The 21,589-nt window shown below is 43.5% G+C and overlaps 1 protein-coding gene across 15 annotated transcripts in view; it reads right to left on the bottom strand.

The window, feature by feature from the left end:
* INPP4A (inositol polyphosphate-4-phosphatase type I A) overlaps positions 1 to 21,589 on the bottom strand; it is a 192,930-nt gene that overhangs the window by 27,038 nt on the left and 144,303 nt on the right. For 9 of the 15 annotated variants that reach the window (XM_030570810.1, XM_030570820.1, XM_030570774.1 and 6 more), the window contains 4 exons: positions 20,678 to 20,861; positions 16,130 to 16,348; positions 13,091 to 13,358; positions 3,441 to 3,473 (listed from right to left, as the gene is read on the bottom strand). In XM_030570810.1, the coding sequence (XP_030426670.1) occupies positions 3,441 to 3,473; positions 13,091 to 13,358; positions 16,130 to 16,348; positions 20,678 to 20,861 (704 nt within the window). The remainder of the gene's footprint in view (positions 1 to 3,440; positions 3,474 to 13,090; positions 13,359 to 16,129; positions 16,349 to 20,677; positions 20,862 to 21,589) is intronic. The other 6 variants (XM_030570838.1, XM_030570847.1, XM_030570824.1 and 3 more) reach the window with 3 other exon arrangements.

Genomic DNA, 21,589 nt, shown 5'->3' with positions numbered 1-21,589 from the left:
GAAACATCATAAATGACAAGTCCAGCATTAGGGTGCTTTTAAAACCTCTGTCCTATGCAATAGGCAGATAATCTAATAAACTAAATGAAGGAAAGTTATTTGGCTCTGTTCCACTGCATATATTAAAGTACCTTACTTTAGTAGCTCAGAAGAGCTAACTGAAAGAATTACAGCTTGTCTTTTATTCTCTATCATATAGTTTTTCCAAATTAATCAAATGCCCTAATCTGGAACTATGAACCCTCAGAAAGCAAAACTCAGGTTATTTTAAAGAAATTATTTCTCGGTATTTGCTTTAAAGAGCTTTGTATAAAAGGATTAAAAAAATGGAAAATATCTTTTAGAATGTAGCCATTCCAACACATAGCAATATTTAACTTTCTAAATAATCCAGGGGGAGTTAAAATTCAAAATTATTATATGTCTTTGTCAACAAATCCATTAAAAAAAAGACATATCTGTTTTAAATCAAACTGTAAATCAGTAGCATGATAAAAACAGAATTCAGAAAGATAATGCAATTCTTGGATTAGTTTCCAAGGTCAGCTATTATGTAACGGAAACTTTCGTAGCTCTGTTGGAGTGTGCTAACCTTTCCTCTATTTGGTATATTTTATTTATGGCTTGAAACATCAATAATGAAATTCAAATCTTGTCATTTAACAGTGTGACATTGCTTTTCCCTCTAATCTGAGAGGAGAGATACCACGCATATAAATTCAAGAAATCTGACAGCAGCAACTGACTATAAACAAAGAGGAAAGGAATAGTAACCGACAGATTCACATCAGGACTGGACATCCACTGGCAGTTTTAAAATAAATTGTCTATAGTACTCATATATTCACTTTCCTCAATCGGGTTTTTGTTTGTGTTTTTTTAAACAATATTCTTAACAGGATTTTATTGTTGGAACTATATATTCTTTAAAACAAATAAAAGATTTTGAAACACTGTCAGGTATTCTAATTCTGTTGTGACAACACAATCCACTTGAGCTCTGCTCTTACATTTTATGAAATCACCAGAACACTTTAATGGCAATACATACTCTATGGGACAATTAATAGGATGGCTTGCCCCTGAAGGGCTGGAGGGTTGGGGCCAACCAATTCTGATTATTAAGAGGCCACATCTGGGTATGGATAAGGTGATTTCCCTAGAAAGAGCAGCAGGAGGCTGCAGTGAAGTGCAGATGCTCAGGGAGATCACAGACAGTGAGGAGTGAGTGAGACTGAAGCTACAAGCAGGAGAGGCCTGGGAATGACCTAACAAGAGGGTTACTTGGATGGATTTTGTTTTGGGGCTCTGAGTTTTACTTTTTAGTTTATTTTATCTGAATAAACCCAGACCCCAAGAAGGGGACTGTGAATGGCAAAAAGGATGTCGGAGTCTAAGAAGGCCCATGAGCATGATCCCAGGCCACAACGCTTGGGAGGTGCCCAGTCTGGTGACTGGCAAACCCATAGCTAGCGTAAATCATCATAGCTCCACTGAAGTCAATATAACTTTCAAAGTAAATGGAGGTGTGGAGGGACGTGAGATGGACAATTACGCTGATTTACAGCAGCTGAAGATCTGGTCAAAAAAAGTTCAAAGTTGCCATTTTTTTATTTTGTTTATAAATACCCCTCCTTTTATTAAAATTTCTACTGAAAGTTCAGACTGAAGGCCAAATCTCAGAGTCCTCACTAAGAGATAGTACCCATGGAAGTCAATGGCAGTCTTGCTTGGTAAAAGATGTCAGGATTTGGCTCCATATGTCTTTTTTATTTTTCTTATTGCTATTAGGAAGCCAGGAGGAAGGCCTGAATGGGAGAGAACTCCAGGGACATTTTGCTTTCCATAGGGAAGAACCTGTGGAAATGATGAGATAAAAAGAATGCAGCCAAGGCTGAAAAACACTGCATAAGGGAGGAAGAGAAAGAGCTTCTATAGCTGAGAGGCTGTGATGATAGGCCCTGGAGCACAGAAATTAGATACTGAAATAACCTATTAAGACATATAATAGTGCCACTCAGGACTACTGCACACAAGCCCTATTGCTTTTGTCCCTGGAAAGTCTATTTAAGTTAATGTGCACACACAGAGGTGTACAGGGGGAAAGTTGTGAAAGAGTGTATTGTTTTTAAAGTTTATATCTTCCTTTTCCACAGCAGTAAAGAGAATACAGCAATAAAGGTAGGGTCACATATCAAAGTACTGGGCACCTGAAGCTGCAATTTAACTCTGGGAGAGCTGCAGGTGCTCAGCAACTCTGAAAACCAGATTATTCATTCAGGTGCTGACTTGTGTTCCGCCCCTGATTCAGCAAAGCAGGGCTCAAGTCTATCCATATTCAATAATATATTTAAGCATGCCTTCAAGTCCCACTGACTTCAATGAGAGTTAGGTACATGCTTAAGTGCTTTTCTGAATTGGGTATGTCTACACTACAAAATTAAGTTGACCTAATTTATGTTGGCATCCAGCCACTGCAATAATTACATGCTTTGTGCATGCCTACACTTTGCACAACTTCCATGTGTTGGCGATGCGTGTCTTTACCAGGAGCGTTTGCACTAATTGAACTGTCATTGTGGGGCACTGTGGGATGGCTTCTGAAAGCCAGCAACATTTGATGTAAGCTGTGCAGTATCTACACTGACACAGTGTTGACTTAACGTCGATGTTGACTCTATGCCACTCCCAAACTGATCTCCAATAGGAGAGAGAAATCAAAGCAGTTTAATATGAGACAGAGGCAATATTTAAGCAGAATAATTTAGAGACTGAATAAAGTCTGTGGTGTTGTGAGGAGGAGTGATAGACAATGAAATCAAACTATTTCAAATTTGTATTCTGAAAGTTAGGTTTCAAATGGCCTACAATGCTGTGGCACATCCACAAAGCAATTACTTACCCTCTATCATCCAATCAGATTGCTCCATATCCTAATGTCCATTCAGAATACTTAATTTAGCACCCAATAAACAGCATTATCTAAGGTCCATTGAAATCAATAATCAGATAACAATTGATATCCATGGCCTTTGGAACAGGTCCTACGTTAGCACTCCTCAAATCAATTTACTAGAACTTGGCAACAAGAGAAATTAAAGGTAATGTCACTGACCATTTCTCATCTATCAACATATAAAGCTACCAGACTCTACAGTGAGCCTGTTCCACGTCTCTTTAGGAAATAACCTATCAGATTTCATGGTGAGACAGTATGTGTTTATAGAAGTTAAGCGATACTTGTAGCTATTTCTTCTTCCATGTCTTCCTCCTATCATGTTTTTATTTGGTAAAAAGAGACTGACTGGAGAAAAACAACACTTTTCCTTGCACATTTTTCCAATGCAGTATTAGATAACACATCAGCAAAACTCTTGTTTCACTGTTAAATACAAACAAAAATTGCAATTTGCAGAAGCCATGAATGGAAAACCACATACCTGGGCTGGACTCTTCAGGAGGGGGGCTGCAATCTGCACAGAAATGGAGGTGCAACATGCATGATTAAGGAGCAGCAACACAGTCTCAACATAAGCAACTCAAATGCTCAATGCGAGGTTCTCAAACATTTTCCACAGAGTGGACCACAACTTAACAGAGATATTGCCTCATGGACTACCTCTCCTCCCAGTATGATTATGTGCACCACTTCTCCCCCACTGCTCATGACCACATAATAACCATGTGGCAACTACAGCAATTGCTTCCCTAATATTATTTCCCCCTGCAAGCATTTTAACTGCTTTTTAAATTTGATTTGGCAGTTGAAAAGAGGGAGGAGAAGCCAGTACCATGAGACCAGCTTGCTGTTTGTGGACCACTAGCAAGTGTTCCGTAGACCATCAATCCACGGACCATAGTTTGAGAACCACTGGTTCAGTGCAACTGTAGCTTGCAGTAAGGCAGCTAAAACAGAACAGCAAAAGATCAGCAATAAATTTAAAGTACCAGAGCACTTAACAGAAAGTAACATTAATGCACTCAGACTGCAACAGTAATGAGAATCACTACTCTGCTATTTCATAATATTTAGTTTGTGTTGTACAATTTATAAATCTGTTCACTCTGATCAGTATTGGGCGTATATCAAAGGCACAAATGTACTCCACTCTGAAGCTTGTGGGAGTTTTGCACTGCCTTCAATGGGAAGATTGAGCCCTCAGAAAGGAATATAGTCAAAGTTTAATAACCCCAGTCACAACGTGTCCTGAAATATTCAATATTAGTTTAGTAGATTAACAAAACTGAAACTTGTGTCATGGTAATATCAAGAATTATTAGTCAAGGATCCAGATAATAGAGGAGAATACCAAATTCAATAGTGGTCCTGGGGAATACCACCTGAGCTAGAAAAGATAGTTACCTTTTCTGAAACTGGTGTTCTTCGAGATGTGTTGCTCATGTCTATTCCACAATAGGTGTGCGTGCTCGTCACATGCACCGGTGCTGGAAGTTTTTCCCCTAGCAGTACCCATAGGGGAGCATCCCAGCAACTCCTGGAGCAGCACCTCCATGGAGCGGTATAAGGGGCGCTGTGGGCTCCCCCTACCCTCAGTTCCATCTTGACAGACAATTCTGACAGAGGGGAAGAAGGGCGGGATGTGGAATAGACATGAGCAACACATCTTGAAGATCACAAGTTATGGAAAAGGTAACTGTTTTTTCTTCTTCGAGTGATTGCTCGTGTGTATTCCACAGCAGGTGATTCCAAGCTATATCTGTTGGAGGTGGGTAGGAGTTCACAAATTCTCGTGACAGAGTACAGCTCTGCTGACCACCCTGGTCTGGGAGACGATCACATAGTGCAAGGGGAACAAGTGAACTGAAGCCCACGTGGCAGCCCTACAAATGTCCTGAATGGGGACGTGGGCCAAAAAGGCAGCCGACAAGGCCTGCGCCCGAGTCGAGTGCACCTTCTCAACTGGTGGTGGAGGGATTCCCGCCAGGTCATAAGAGGTATGGATGCACGAGGTGATCCAGGTGGAGAGCTGCTGAGTGGAGATCGACTGACCTTTCATGCGCTCAGCCAAGGTGATGAACAGTTGCGAGGACTTTCTGAATGGCTTAGTCCACTCCAGGTAGAAAGCCAGAGCCCGTCTCACATCCAGCGTGTGGAGGCGGCGCTCCTCACTGGATGCATGGGGCTTGGGGCAGAGGACTGGCAGAAAAATGTCCTGACCCATGTAACAGGCGGAGACCACCTTCGGGAGGAAGGAGGGGTGTGGGCAGAGCTGGACATTATCTTTATGGAACACCGTGTACGGAAGCCTGGAGGTCAGGGCCTTGTGCTCTGAGACCCGCCTAGCCGACATGATCATAACCAGGAAGGCCACCTTCCATGAGAGGTGTGACCAGGAGCAGACTTAAACAGGGGCCCCGTGAGATCAGCCAACACCAAATTTAGGTCCCACTGTGGGACTGGAGGCCTAACATACGGGAAGAGACGATCTAACCCCTTAAGGAATTGGCCAGTCATAGCATGGGAGAATAGTGTGTGCCCCTGCACCGGCAGGTGGAAGGCCGATATGGCCTCCAGATGCACCTTGACTGACGACGGCGCCAGGCCCTGGGCTCTGAGGTGAAGGAGGTAATCCAGGATAAGCTGGATCGGGGCAGCCCCTGGGGAAACACCCCACTCGTTCGCTGATCTGGAAAACCGATACCACTTTTCCAACTAGGCTTGGCGCGTGGAGGGCCGCCTGCTTTCTAGGAGGACATGCTGAACCCCTTCTGAACACATCCTCTCCTCCCTACCTAACCACTGAGCAGCTATGCTGTGAGGTGGAGTGCCGCTAGGATGGGGTAGAGGAGGTGGCCCTGATCTTGGGAGAGCAGGTGCAGGCGGGACTGCAATGGCCACGGCAGGGCGACTGCCAGGCCTATGAGGGTCCCGTACCAATGCTATCTGGACCGTGCCAGGGCAACCAGAAGGACCCAGGCCTTGTCCGTCTTTATCTTTTCCAGGACCTTGCTGATCAGCGGGAATGGGGGAAAGGCATAGAGAAACTGGCCTGACCAGGACAGGAGGAAGGCACCGGAGATAGCGCCCTATCCTTGCCCCTCCCCGGAGCAAAACCAGGGACAGCGACAGTTCTGCCGAGTCATGAACAGATCCACCTGGGGAGTTCCTGCACTTCAAAAAGTCTGTGCCCCACCTCTGGGTGGAGAGACCACTCAGATTATGCCCCTCAAATATATCAATGTGGAAGTATGCGTCCTGCAGATCAAGGGTGGCGTACCAGTCCCCGGGATCCAGGGAGGGGATGATGGAGGCCAGGAAGACCATGCAGAATGTGAGCTTCACCATGTACTGGTTTCGGCCTTGCAGGTCCAAGATGGGCCTGACCCCCTTTGGGATAAGGAAATAATAGGAGTAGTACCCCTTGCCTTTGAACTCCCTGGGTACTTCTTCCACCGCTCCTAGGCCAAGGAGCCGCCCCACCTCCTGCTCAAGCAGAGCCTAGTGCGAGGGATCACCCAGGAGGGACGGGGTGGGGGCTGGTTGGGCAGGGAGCAAGTAAACTGGAGGGTGTAGCCCCAGGAGATAGTGTTGAGGACCACTCTGGGAGGAACGCACATAACCGATCGGAGAAGGGAAGCTTTATTGGGGGTGGATCCCTGATGAGAACTGGCAGGGCACCCCGGCCGTCCCGTCAAAACCGTCTTTTCCCCACTTGCTCGCCTTTGGAGGACCCAGGCTAGGGGACAGGGCAAGACTGCCTCTATGGGCACCTCTTACAGTCCCACAACTTCTTACAAGCGGTCTCATATTTTGAGTGGATGGCCTGAGCAGGAGTCTGCTGTGGCTTGAACTGAGGTTTAGCCAGAGCTGGAGCATAGAGACCCAGAGTCTGGAGAGTCATGCAAGAGTCTTTCAGGCCATGCAGCTTTGTTTCTGTTTGTTCCGCAAACTCAGCTTTGTCGTCAACCAGGAGGTCCTGCAGGGAGGTCTGCACCTCGCTGGACAGCCTAGAGAGCAGGAGCCACGAAGCCTTTCTCATGGACACCGAGGCCATGGACTGTGCAGCTGTGCCTGCTGCATCCAAAGCTGCCTGCAGGGTTGCCCTGGCAGCTGCTGTACCCTCCTCCACCAGCGCTTTGAACTCCTTCCTGTCGCGCTCCTGGAGGGAGTCCTCGAACCTGGGCAGGGAGCCCCACAGATTGAATTCATACCAGCCCAGGAGAGCCTGGCGGTTTGCAACCCGTAACCAGAAGCTCGAGGAGAAATACATTTTCTTTCCAAAAGAGTCCAGCCTCCACAAATCTTTATTTTTCGGGGTAGGGGCTGGCTGGCCCTGCTGCTCCCTGTGGTTGACCAGCTCGACCACCAGAGAGTTAGAAGCAGGGTGGGTGTATAGGTATTCATGCCCCTTGGTGGGTACAAAATACTTGCGTTCTGCTCTCTTGGAGATGGGGGCCAATGAGGCTGGTGTTTGTCACAGGGCATTTGAAATTTTTGCCACCCCTTCATGGAGAGGGAAGGCCACCCCGCCTGGCACCGAGGAGGACAGCACATTAAACAGGATTCCGAAGGCTCCTCCATCTCCTTTGCATTTTAAGAGTTCTTGGTGGGCCCTAAAGTCATCCTGTGGAACAGAGGGAGGCGGGGGCGTAATCGCCTCATCCAGGGAGGGCAAGGAGGCCAGCAAAGTACTTTGGATGTCCACTGGCACCGGACGGTCCACTACCTGGTCGGTCTCTGGGCATGGTGCCGCGGATGCACATCTCACCGACTCCTTCCTCAGAGATCTGGAGAGGGAGGCCAATGGTCCTTCTGAGGCTCCAGCCACTGAGCGAGTCCTCATCGGAGGCTGCGTAGGAGGCCATGGTGCCCACTGCTACCACTGGGCTGGCCATGGGGCCAGCTGTTTGGCCTGGCTGACCTGGCCCATCAATGGACGACTATGAAGGGAGGCCGGGCTGACATACGACCTGCCTCTGTCCACAGACTGGGAGGAGCGGCGACGCCGGGAGTGATGCCAACCATGGGACTGCGATCCTGATGTGGAGGACTGGTACCATTGGTAACAGCTGCTCCGCGATCAGCTCCAGCGATCGACGACCGGGACTGCGGAGGTGGTGCCATGGCAGGGTCCTGGAGCGGGACACCAAACTGTAACGACATCGACGTCTGTGCCGTGACTGGCTACAATAACCCCTCCGAGATGAGGAGCTTTGGCAATGTCTGCCTTGGTCCCGTCAGTGTTCGCTCATCGCAGCAGAGTGGTGCTTAGAGTCTCGGTCGACAGAACCCAGCCAGACAGCCTGGTGGGCACTGAGGGTGATCCACATGGACTTTGCCCTGAATGGTTGCTGGGCGGCGGAGGGTGTCGGAAACGTTCCCTCAACTGAAACCGGTACTGAGCTGGGGGTGACTGCAGAGATCCCAGCAGCGGCTTGCCTCTGGAGCGCGGGGCCGACATCGGCGGTGCTCCTGATACCAGCATGGACTTAAGGTCCTGGGCCGCCTGCAGGGCCTCCTGTGTCAAGGGCACCCAGACATCCAGGCTACTCCGCCTGACTTGAGTTGGAGGCCTAGGGGCCAGTGGGGATCAAGGACTGCTCAACATGGGTCTAAACTCTATCCTGGTTTACTCTGGTGCTGTGGTGAAGGCCTCTTTCTAGCCTTCCTGGTGTGCCCCGTGGACAGGGAGCAGTGCCGACTAATCAAAGGCGCCGAAGGGTCGCCACGCATCGACACTGTGGTGCCTGTGTTGACTTGGAGCGGTGCGCCGGAGCCGGGGTCAGCGCCGACTCCATCAGATAGCCCAGAGCCTAATGTCCTTTTCTCTCTGGGTTCCAGGCTTAAACGACTTGCAAATCTTGCAGCGATCACTGAGATGGGTTTCTCCCAAACACTGCGGACAGTCCGCGTGCAGATCACTCAGAGGCACAGAATGCCTACAAGTGTCGAATGACTTAAAACCCGGGGCACGGGGCATGCCTCGGCCAGGGCGCTCTAGCTAAACTAAACTAACTCAACAACTAACTAATTACAGGTACCATCCACTGAATGAACAAACAGTTTTGGGGACGAGATACAGCAAAGCTGGAGTAGAGCAGTTCCGAAGCACCTTCACTGGCAGCAGGAAGGAACCGAGGGTGGGGGGAGCGTGCAGCGCCCCTTATACCGCGACATTGAGGTGCCACTCCAGGGGTCGCTGGGGCACTTCCCTACGGGTACTGCTAGGGGGAAAACTTCCAGCATCGGTGCACATGGCAAACATGCACACCATGGAATACACATGAGCAATCACTCGAAGAAGAACTACTACTTTGGATAAACAAAACCTGCATAACATTCGGTAAAGATTTTAGCATAGCAAAAAACCCCAGTTTTTAAAGCAAATATCTGAGTCTATTGCAACATTATATTTCTAAAATATTTCTTTGGCTTTCTGGATAAGTCTCCCTTTTCACTGTTTCAGACAATGTTTCCCTTCACAACAATTCACCCTTAGAATTAGCATGGAAAATACTTTCAACAGTGCTTTACTATGCCACTTTCACCAGATTTAGAACTGTTTGGTGTTTGGTTTTTTTTGTTTCTTTAATCCAGAATTATTATTAATCTCTAACCAATGGTCATGGTTAAATAAATTAAATGTGTTTCCCACACAAGTACTTATAGAAAGGAGGGTATTTCTATTCTGGATGCATGTCAGTCAAGGAAATGTGATGCTTCTGAGGACTTGTCTTCACATATAGCACTACTGTAGTTCTGTATGCGAAGAGGCTCCTATGCCAAAGGGAGGGTTTCTCCTGTCAGCTTAGTTAATCCACCTCCCTGAGAGGAGGTATCCATGTTGATGGGCGAAGCCCTCTCATTGACATAGTGCTGTCGGGCACTTTATTTGCAGTGGCTTCCAGTTCATTTCTGGTACAATTCAAGTAGTTGGTTTCGACCTATGGAACAGCTGGGGTCCAGGCCACTTCAGAAACTGCTTCTCTCCTCATAATCTTATAGCTGGGATCAACAGTCAGATTGACAGATTTGTACAACTGGAAGACAGGGGCAGGGCATTCCTGGCAGAGTGCCCACAACTCTGGAACTTGCTGTATTCCCTCGTCTAACAGCACCCAAGTTCATCCACCTTCAGGGCATATATACTTCAGCTATTCCTGATGGTGTGGTTTAAGTGAGCAGGCTGTAGGGAGGAAGTTATTTTGGTTTTGGGGTGAGGATGGGGGTAGAGTTCCAGATAGCTACAGACATTTTCTGCTGGACAAATCAGTAGGTAGGGAGATGTATCTAATTTCATTTTCATATGAAATGAATGTTAAGATACAGAGTAGAAGTGGGTGAAGCAATATTAAAAGCTGTAGGCACAGTTTTAAAGAAAAGGGCTGTTCTAAAACAGTTTTGACATAAATCTGCCAGCATGGCCATGACTTCTGACCACATTTCACCCACAGCTACACCAGTTTCTCTCTAGTTCTTTTAATTATAAATCCAAAATGTGTTTTGGAAAACTTCAGGTTTCAGTACTCTGAATGTTAACACTGAAGTTGTTCACATGAGACACTTAATAAGTTGAGCACAAGTGTGCACACTGAAATGTACTGATTCATGATGTTACTGTTCTCAACCAATAAGTGGCCAGGAAAGGTTCAATGAGTGAATAAACAAAATATATTGCCACAAACATTTGTTACTAGATCACTCTAAAACAGAGCAACACATTTTACTAAAATGCTCTCTATTTAACATATATGACCAATAAGTTAAAGGAGTCCACCCTCCAGCCCGTGTGTGCTAGAAAGCAATCAGTGTGAGAGGTCTACTAAGTAGTCTTCTCTACTAAGACTATTTTAAAGTTATATTTACAAATTACATTGGATCCATAGATCTTAATGGCATATACATTCACATGTTCCCTTTATATATATTATTAAGCAAATATCAACTTATGTAATTGTTGTTCTGGTGCTCAAATAACTGCAGCGGAAAGAAAATACTCAAAACAATTCTAATATGATAGCTTATTAATACAAAATACCCAGAAATGTAGGATATTCTCGGAAAAAACTCCAGCAATTTAGAACATTCAGCAAATCATATGTAACTGACATTCAATTCTATACCATATGCCATTAAAAAGTTAATTTTAAGTTATCTCTTACTGTACTAACATATTAATAGTGAAATGAATATGAAGTCACAGGCATGCAAAAATAGTGGAAGGAAGAGGCATGAAATACCACAGAGTATGAAACATGGAAATGTTTAAAACTCAAATGACCTTTTCTGAGACTAACCACTGCTTGATCTGTTCTATGAAAATGATTATCATGAAAACTTGCAAGGGTAGAAAATTTGTAAACCTCAAATGGAACTTCAAAGTAGGATTAGTTTAAGAATTTCTCTCATTCACATGCTTAAGATATTATTTATTTACAATATATTTAGCACCAATGGAACCTATAGTTTTGATAGTGTTATTTAGTTTACAGCTGCACTAGCCAGAGAATAGACTAGAATGGTCTTTTCTTTCCTACGTTTTATATTTGTACTATAAAATCTGACTGACTGATTACTTTGATACCACATATTACCGTAACTTTGCTTAAATGCTTGAGCCAATTTTAAGGTAACCTTACCATGCTAACCAACAATTATTCTTAAAATAGCTGCATGCATTATTTTCAGTCAGTTTATACACCTAATATACAGATAAGTTCACAGTTACAACTTGGGGCTGATCCAACTGCCATTTAACTCACTGAAAAGGCAATTTGATTGGGCCCTATATTATAACTGCCCCAGACAACCACATTGGTGGTAAGGGGGTAAAACTTGCCAGAAACCCCTCCTTCCCTCATGCTTCCTAATGGGACAAAACCATCAACTGGAGTGCAGCAGACTTACTACGAGCACTACTGACAGCCCCGACTGGCCAGTAAGTCTGTTGGGGTAGGGTGTGCCTGGAGAATTGCACTAGTGGAAGGGTGAGAGGGAACGCACTACACATTTTCAAAACGCGTTACAGAGGCCGCTAGTAAGTGTGCTTTGCCCTTCCCTATCCCTTAGGGCCCCAGAAAGCATTTTGCCTACTCTGCCATTTTACAGATGGGCGAACTGACACTTGAACAGATTACAGCCAAAATGTTCCAACAAAGGTGCCTGTATATAGGCACCTAAATGCATATTTAGCATTTTCAAATTCACATTGACTTCAATGGGAACTACGACTTTGGCACTTCTGAAATTCGGATCACTTTGATTTAGGTACCTACATACAGATTTAACTGCTTCACTTTAAGGCACTCAGACTTGAAAAAATTAGCATAAGTGAACTGCCAAAGGCCATACAGCAAATAAGCGGCAGAGCCAGATGTAGAATTCAGGAGTTCCTGGCTCCTAGTCAAGTGCTCAGCCCACTACACACTGCTGCCCTTCATAAATCAATGGTAGGAACAAGAGCACATTATTCTCAGTCATCACCAGGTCACCTCATTCACCTGAGAGATACTCATTCACTTGATGAGCAGATCAGTATGAGGATAAATATCATATACATCTTAAAAACCCAATGCACCTATTTGTTCTTAGCTCACTCTTCTGGAACTTCTCACCCAGCAGTACTTCCCTTCCACCTTTCCTGCACTCTCATTTGGCATCGCACTCCGGCAGCTCAGCTCTGTTCATCAGCGTTGTAGTACTGCATGGGCCACTTTCATGTTCTATTCTATCTTTTAAAAGGTACACTGGAATAGCCCTGAGGCAGCAGACAAGCAGATGCCAAAAGAAAAAATAATGCGGTATTGGCATAAATTCCACAGCCTAACCTTTATGCTGAGTATATCAGGCTATGATACGTTCCAGATTCATTCTATTCATCTGAAATCTGGAACCTCAGCTCTCAAAACACCAAGGGTGAAATCCTGATCCCACTGGAGTCAATGGGAGTTTTGCCATTGATTTCAGCGGGGCCAGGATTTCACTTCAAAGGTTAGCGACTCCAAACTCACCCAGGTCCCTTTGTCTGGTATCTTCTTTATTTAGAAAATGTAGAATTTGACATAAAGGTGAATTCAAAGGTTTAAGAAATATGCCAACATACAGCAAAGCAGCATCCGTCATACGCACTTGTGTTTCTGTGAGAAGGGCATGCAGAGGATGATATGGTTGAAGATGGTGGTGAGGATGATGGTGGTGAGGATGAGGTCTCATCTAAGCCTTTTGGATTTATCCAGTAGGCACGAGTATCCCGATTACCTTTCTTACTAGTACAGCTGATGTCACACTGGAAAACATCTTCACAGCTATCACTGTGCAAACGTTCTTTCTGGAGAAGTTTGTCCACTCTCTGAATAATGCACTCCAGACTTTTGTCAACATTCAACCAAACTTTTTCCTTGAAAGAAAAACATCTTTTCAATTAAGAAGATCCCAACATTAGATGACAAGTATATTTGCAAAAAGGAGATACTTTGCCTGCTGTGGTTCTAGACAGAACTGCTTAGGAAAGTTTGCACTTTGCCATTGCATTTATACATACATACTCCATATGTACCTATATAAGTTAAAGTGACATCTAAATAGTAAGCTGCAGAGCTGTGTGATAAATTTGTCATACAATTCTAACTCTCTTAAGCCATCCGCCCACTAATCCAGCTCCCCAGGTATTATTTCAACTTCAAATGCACATTTTTTTTTTTAAGTCAACCAACCTAACAGGGAAAATGTTTCCGCCTCCTTCAGGCAAATGTGGAATTTTCTTCTCAAAAGTTACACCTGCCTGAGGTCCAGAATGGATAAAGTTTAGTCCTGGACCAGTGACAGCTTTTCGATCCCTAAAAAATTGTTACTTTAAATTCCAGTGCCCTGTGTTCTTACATAACTAGAAATGGAACTTAGTACCACTGGAAAGGGAAGTCCCCAGTTTCCCAGTGGGACCCATCACTCACTTCTAGCTTTAAAATGGGTAGAGAGAGCTTACTTTAAAGCCTTGCTATTTTGAGGTACAGAAAGACTATTTTAATTCATTTTAGAGGTTTTTTTGGTGTCTTCCTTTTGAACCCTGCATAGTTTGACTCATTGGCTAATTTTCAAAAGTGTCCTCTAATTTTGGTGCCCAAATTGAGACACCTTAGGCCTGGTTTTCAGAATACACATCTGCAACCTCAGCTGAAGTCAATGGGATTGTAGGTAATCAATAATTTGAAAAATCAGCCTCTAGGTCTCCCAAGCCTGCCACCCAGAAACTGAGACTTCCAAAGCCACAGGCTACTTCTAAAAAAATTAGCCAAACTAACTAAGGAATCTGAATTTACAGCTGAAGGGATACAAAAATAGTTCCAATAACAAATTTTAAAACTAAGACATTCCTAAAAGATTTTCCTGTAAGAGAGGCTGTGGTATAAAGATTTTATTGGCATTCATTTGGAATGGCCTGTATAACTCACTTATGAGTAATGCGGCCATCCCAAACTCATGCTGATAAAACCCTTATACCACAGTATCATGTATTTGTATATGTAGCTGGTGTGTCTATTCACACACGCAGAGTACATATGTGAATATAAAAATACACGATACTGTGGTACACACCCATTAATTTCCCATACATGCTATTATAACAGAATGTAAAATCAATAAGCCATCAGATACAGAAGGAAAAGTTTACATCATTATTATGTGATATGTCTTGTATCCAATACATACTTTTAACTGAGTAAACGAATAAGTAACTGTAGTGCAATATTAGTAACCTAATGAACTTTATGGGCTTCATTTGAAGGCCACTGAAGGGATCAACCCTATGAGAGTCTCTTTTGGAGGTAGCTCTAAAATGCAGTTTGACATTATTTCTTTTCCTCCTGTATTTCATAGGGTTAACCACTATTCTAATCAATTTCAACAGTTTTAACAAAGATTGCATTCACTTCTGTTTCACTTTCTACTACACTACACTGTTAGGACAGCTCAATTCTCATATTTAAATTGGCAACACTATATGGAAAGTCATTTAATTCTTGGTGTGACCTTTTTAAAAGGCAGCTCATAATTAAAACAGAAACAGACACTTCACTTAAATATTTAGATTAAAAACCCAGGTAAGCCTTTGAAAAGCTGTTTTTCATAACTAATATCTAAGAGTATATTGCAAGAGTTCTATTTCTTAGGTGGTCTTCTTTTTTGGCTGTGCATAGAGATTGATAAAGGGACACCCTGCACAATGTTTCTTAATTGTTTTGTTAAAAAGAATACTCAATTAACTATCAATATAGAACTGACTGCAGGGCAACCAAGTGGCCCAAGTGACTGAGGGCAGGTCTGCACTTAAAATGCTACTGCACTGATGCAGCTGTGTCACTGTAGCGCTTAAGTGAAGATGCTCCTACACCGACAGGAGAGAGTTCTCCTGTCGCAGAAGTTAATCCACCTCCCTGAGAGGCAGTAGCTAGGTCTATGGGAGAAGACATTGACATAGCATCGTCTACACGGGGGGTTAGGTCTGTATAACTTAGTTGCTCAGGGGTGTTGATATTTCACATCCCTGAGCAACACAGTTAAACCAACATAGGTCTGCAATGTAGACCTGATTTGACTCTGCTATTAGGCAAGAGACTCAGACTAATTTTTCAATGCCTGCTTCTGCTCCTGCTGATCAAAGAGCAGACAGAGAAAGGATGAAAGGAACATTTCAGGATACTTATCAGTGACCCCTTTGGATAACTAACAACATGTCTACCTATGAGGACTACAGTGGCATTGCTAAGGCACCATACCCCGTAGTGTAGATACGGTTTATAGTGATGGAAGGAATTATTCCATTGCTGTCAGAACCCCACCTCCCTAAGCTACAGTAACTAGGTTGAGCGAAGCATCCTTTCATCAACCTAATTGCATCTACACTTAAAATATAGGTTGGGTATAGCTATGGCACACAGCGTGTGGATTTTTAACAGCTCTGAGTGTGATAGCTACATCAGCCTACACTTTAAGTGTAGACCAGACCTAAAACATGCAGCATTGTGCTCCAAAATAAGACTTGCAGATATCAGTGAGCAGTGGCTAGTAGTTTACATGCTAAGGGGCACAAGGCTAGGGAATAAAGGGATACTAAAAGGGAAAAAAGGAGATGACATCAGCAGGCCTTATCCCTCCATTCAGCAAACCTACCCATTCCTCTTCATGCCAATCCACCTGCAGAGAAGATCGGCTATTTCTTCCTGTCCATCTTGCCACAAGGGTGTCTTGATCATTCCTTAGCATCACTTGTTCCCCCTCTCCAGAGGTTGGAGATGCCTTTGAGGCTATATAATCTGGCCTTGCAGCATTTAATCCATGTATTGAATTTGCCAGTAACTTGCAATCACAGACAGTGACAAGCTGCCGTGTCTAAAAACAATAGAAAACAGAATTTGAAAGCATTTTCAATTTTAAATCCTTATCTACATTCTTACTTTTTCTTAAAAGCAAACAAACAGAAAAAACCACTACCCTCATTTTGAGTTTGTGCTACTTATTTTACAGCAGGGCCTTAAAAGGATATACAGGAAGCAAAAATGTGAAGTGTAATTTTCAAAAATGTGCACTGACATTTTAGGACTACACATGCTGAATATTTAACAAATATCTACAGTTCCTAGTGCCTCTACCTAGAGCCAGCTCTTCATTTTCTGTGAAATGAAATAGTCTTTAAAAAAACAACCTCAGGCATCTTCATACAGTCCACAGAAATTGATCTCCTCTGATATGGCAATGTTCCATTTAGTTTAATATCCCGTCTCAGTCGGTTCCTTCAGAAGAAGGCATGAAACATCCACCTCATTGTGCAATACTGTATCCTGGGGGTAATTTCTTCCTTATTCTGGCAAATGATGTATGTAAGCCCTGAAGCATGAGGATTGCTTGTCATAACTTTAGTCCCAGATTTGGACCTTAGCGTCCAAAATATGGGGGTTAGCATGAAAACCTCCAAGCTTAGTTACCAGCTTGGACCTGGTACTTGCTGCCACCACCCAAAAAATTAGAGTGTTTTGGGGCACTCTGGTCCCCCTGAAAAACCTTCCCTGGGGACCCCAAGACCCAAATCCCTTGAGTCTCACAACAAAGGGAAATAATCCTTTTTCCCTTCCCCCCTCCAGGTGCTCCTGGAGAGATACACAGACACAAGCTCTGTGAATCCAAACAGAGTGACTCCCCCTCTCCGTTTCCAGTCCTGGAAACAAAAGCACTTTCCTCTTCACCCAGAGGGAATGCAAAATCAGGCTAGCAAATCCAACACACACAGATCTCCCCCTGATTTCTTCCTCCCACCAATTCCCTGGTGAGTACAGACTCAATTTCCCTGAAATTTCCCAGAAAAGAAAACTCCAACAGGTCTCAAAAAGAAAGCTTTATATAAAAAGAAAGAAAATACATACAAATGGTCTCTCTGTATTAAGGTGACAAAATACAGCGTCAATTGCTTAAAAGAATATTGAATAAACAGCCTTATTCAAAAAGAATACAAATCAAAGCACTCCAGCACTTATATTCATGCAAATACCAAAGAAAAGAAACCATATAACTTACTATCTGATCTCTTTGTCCTTACACTTAGAAACAGAAGATTAGAAAGCAGAGACTACTTCTCCAAAGCTCAGAGAAAGCAGGCAGACAGAAAAACAAAGATCTCAGACACAAAATTCCCTCCACCCAAAGTTGAAAAAATCTGGTTTCCTGATTGGTCCTCTGGTCAGGTGCTTCAGGTGAAAGAGACATTAACCCTTAGCTATCTGTTTATGACACGCCCCCCAAATTGCAGACAGTGGGGAAGCTCACTGGCGGCGATTTCCTTCTAGAACTTTAAAATAAACAGATTACTACAACACATGCACCTTTACATATACTACTAAGTATATAACTAACAGACTTTTACATTTTAAGAACACTTTTTAACTACTGAATTCTGGGAAACTCTCACGGGAGAGTGCATCAGCAACTTTGTTAGAAGCTCCTGTGATGTGTTGAATTTCAAAATCAAAATCTTGGAGAGCTAAACTCCAACGAAGAAGTTTCTTGTTGTTCCCCTTGGCAGTATGAAGCCACTTTAGCGCAGCATGGTCAGTTTGTAGTTGGAACCGCCGTCCCCAAACATATGGGCGTAGCTTTTCCAGGGCATACACAATGGCATAGCATTCCTTTTCACTGACTGACCAGTGACTTTCCCGCTCAGACAGTTTCTTGCTGAGAAACACGACAGGATGGAAGTTGTGATCTGTTGCTTCCTGCATGAGCACTGCTCCTATACCACGCTCAGATGCATCCGTGGTTACTAGGAATGGTTTGTCAAAATCCGGGGCCCTGAGCACAGGGTCAGACATGAGCGTTGCCTTAAGTTGGGTAAAGGCCTTTTGACACTCATCAGTCCACTGAACTGCATTTGGCTGGGTCTTTTTGGTCAGGTCGGTCAGTGGGGCAGCGATTTGGCTGTAGTGTGGTACAAATCGCCTGTAGTACCCGGCCGAGCCTAAGAAGGATTGGACCTGTTTCTTTGACCTTGGGACAGGCCACTTTTGGATAGCATCCACCTTGGCCTGTAGGGGGTTTGTGGTTCCTCGACCCACCTGGTGCCCCAGGTAAGTCACTCTGTTTTGGCCTATTTGACACTTTTTGGCCTTAACAGTTAGTCCGGCCTGCCTGATGCGCTCAAAGACCTTTTCCAGGTGTAGTAGGTGTTCGGGCCAGGAGTCTGAAAAAATGGCCACATCATCGAGGTAGGCAACTGCAAATTCTCCCAGTCCAGCTAGTAGACCATCTACCAGCCTCTGGAAGGTGGCGGGTGAAACATCCACCTCATTGTGCAATACTGTATCCTGGGGGTAATTTCTTCCTTATTCTGGCAAATGATGTATGTAAGCCCTGAAGCATGAGGATTGCTGACCTACCTTTCTCCTAGATAACATAACTTCAGATACTATTCTTATTCACCTATTTAAAAAAAACCTTACTAAACTATGTGCTTTGACGATATCCAGCAGCAGAGAATCCACAGGTCAGATATACACTATGTACAAGTATTTTCTTCTGTATATTTTTAAACTTTAATTTCATCCTATACATTCTTGCATTATGGGAAAGTATACAGGCACCTCAAGTGGGTATACAGTAAACTATCGAATGCATTCTCTGCCATAGGGTACTGCTTATTTATTAGCTATGCTTTCTTAGAACTCAAAATACTACAACAAAAGAACTCTACAAAACTTCATTTGTTCTTGTCCTTGTGAATAAGTTTCATTCTGATTGTCTGTTCAGTCCATTTTTATTGAGTGGAGTGTAGCCCAGTGGGCCAGCTCACCTCTATTATATTCACTGCTTTGCATTATATTCTGCTTTATTATATTCAGCAGTAATGCAACGAACCTACAGGCTTGTATCGTGTAAGTCATTGGCTTCAGCAGTTAGATGAGGCTTGAGGCCTATGACCTTTGGCATAGATAAACTTAAATAACTCATAAGTTTTGGAGAATTGGAAGTAGAGTGTGTATATGTGGGGGGATCGTGTCCATGACGACATAAGTCAGCCACAGAACATGAACTGATACCAACTTCTAGTTGGAACATCCGACCACAAGAGTGCCATGACAACAAATTGACGTATATGATAATGGGGTGAAATCATAAATACACTGACCTATAGAAGAAGAACACCTGAACAGTGGTAAGGGGAGGAAATACAAATAAGGAAGAGGGGAGAAATCCCTACTGAATATGCATCAGACATGGTAACGTCAGCGTCACATATTATAAAAGTGGCATCCCAGGGCAGTAGGGGTAGACAGATGTAGCCCTTGGGAGGGGCCAGAATGATGGCCACTGATGAAGATGAGGAAGGTGATGGTGATGAGGAAGATAATGGCTAACATTTCAGGTTGTTCTGCAAGGGATGGTGAAAGTATGGATGTTCAGATGTACTTTCTGTATTATCTCTATATATCTTACTGAGTTAGAATGTCTTTGACTTTGCTAATGTATTAATAAATTATTTATTTGTAAATATAAAAGAGCTCCTATAATGTGAGTGTTGCACCTGTGCACATTGGGGTTCCCAACTATATAATAATTTAAATAATACTGGGCCTGATCTTGGGACAAGAACTTGTCAACTCTCAAAGTGATAATTGGGGATTTTTATTCATAATCTATAGGTCAGGCTACAGAAGCCAAGTATAATTGAACAGTATCACTACAATTTGCCCCAAGTTCATGTCATTATTATACAATGAAACGATAACGAAGACTCCTTGTGGTGTTCCAGTTTCTTCAAGTTCCTGTTGCATGATAGCTTATTCAGAAATTATCTCAAACCAGTCAGTGGTGATAGAGACACGAGTATGAAAGTGAATTTAGTATTTTCTTCCCTAGGATGTTGTGACTGGACATGTGGCGGAGGTGATACTTTAATCTTGGGGAAGGAAGCCAACAGGTATCACTCTTCTTTCTCAGTCCTCACCACTCCATCCATAGGAGGTGGAGGCAAGAGTGAGTGGAAGAGAAGAGAAAACCCGAATAAGTGGTGGCAAATTCAAAAATCCAATCTGGATTTATCTTCCAATTGTGGATGAGTGGGTCCACAAAAGAGACTATTTTGGGATTTTTCAGGGAACTCACAAAAAAGAGGTGCTTCAGAATGTGTCTCACTTCACTTTTATCAATGATTTTGTTTTGTTGTTTTCATACCTTATCTGCCAAAATGGCAAGTGATCTTTCAAGGCCATTAGCTGATCTATCCTTGGCAGCTCTCGAGAGCCTTTCGGCATAGTAACTGACTTGAGTTTTCAGGGTGTTGATTTGTGCAATAATCTCCTTTGCTCTAATAATGTCCTGCGGTATGTATATTATAGACTGGGAGCTTGTTGAAGTGCTGAAAAAGAAGAAACAATTTAAAGACAATCTATCAGTAGGTATAAATGCTCTAGTCACAATTCTTCATGCCGAAAAAGGAATTGTGGACAAAAAGGTTTATCTAAGCTAACAATTAAATGCGGAAGACCAATGGGCAATTAAACAGCAGGAACACTTATACTTGAGTGCCTCTGTATTTAATGAAAACATTCAGATGCAAAATGATTAATGCTAAATGACTGTGCTCACAGATCATATACAAGAGGGACAATTTTCTGAGGAGAATGTATATGACAAATTTTGCCAGCAGAGACAGAACCAGTTTCCTTAGGTTGCTTGCTCCACTCTCCCTCTTCCCAAAACACAGACATTTTACACAGTTACATCTGATATCTCCTTGCCAGGTTAGGAATTTTAGCCTTATCTGCACACAGCTACATCACTTTAACTACACCAGCAGAGTTAAAGCTGTACAACCCACCCTACTGTGGACACAGTTATACTGATATCATAGTACTTACACTAGTATAGCTTATTCCCAGATGAGAAGGAGAATAGACTGCACCAGTAAAATGCATCTTTATATCAGCGTAACTGCATCCACATTAGGGTTGACCCATTATAACTATTTTTTAGGGGGGAAAGCCACACTCTGAACTGAAATAGTTATACCAGTAGAAAGACACTAATCCTGAAACTCAGGCTGCAGAACTATAAAATGGCAGTGTAGATGTTCAGGCTCAGGCT

This window comes from Gopherus evgoodei, chromosome 1, assembly GCF_007399415.2.
Source record: "Gopherus evgoodei ecotype Sinaloan lineage chromosome 1, rGopEvg1_v1.p, whole genome shotgun sequence".
Classification (NCBI taxonomy): domain Eukaryota; kingdom Metazoa; phylum Chordata; order Testudines; family Testudinidae; genus Gopherus; species Gopherus evgoodei.
The sequence above is the reverse complement of the archived record's forward strand: the minus strand, read 5'-3'. Positions and strand labels throughout refer to the sequence as shown.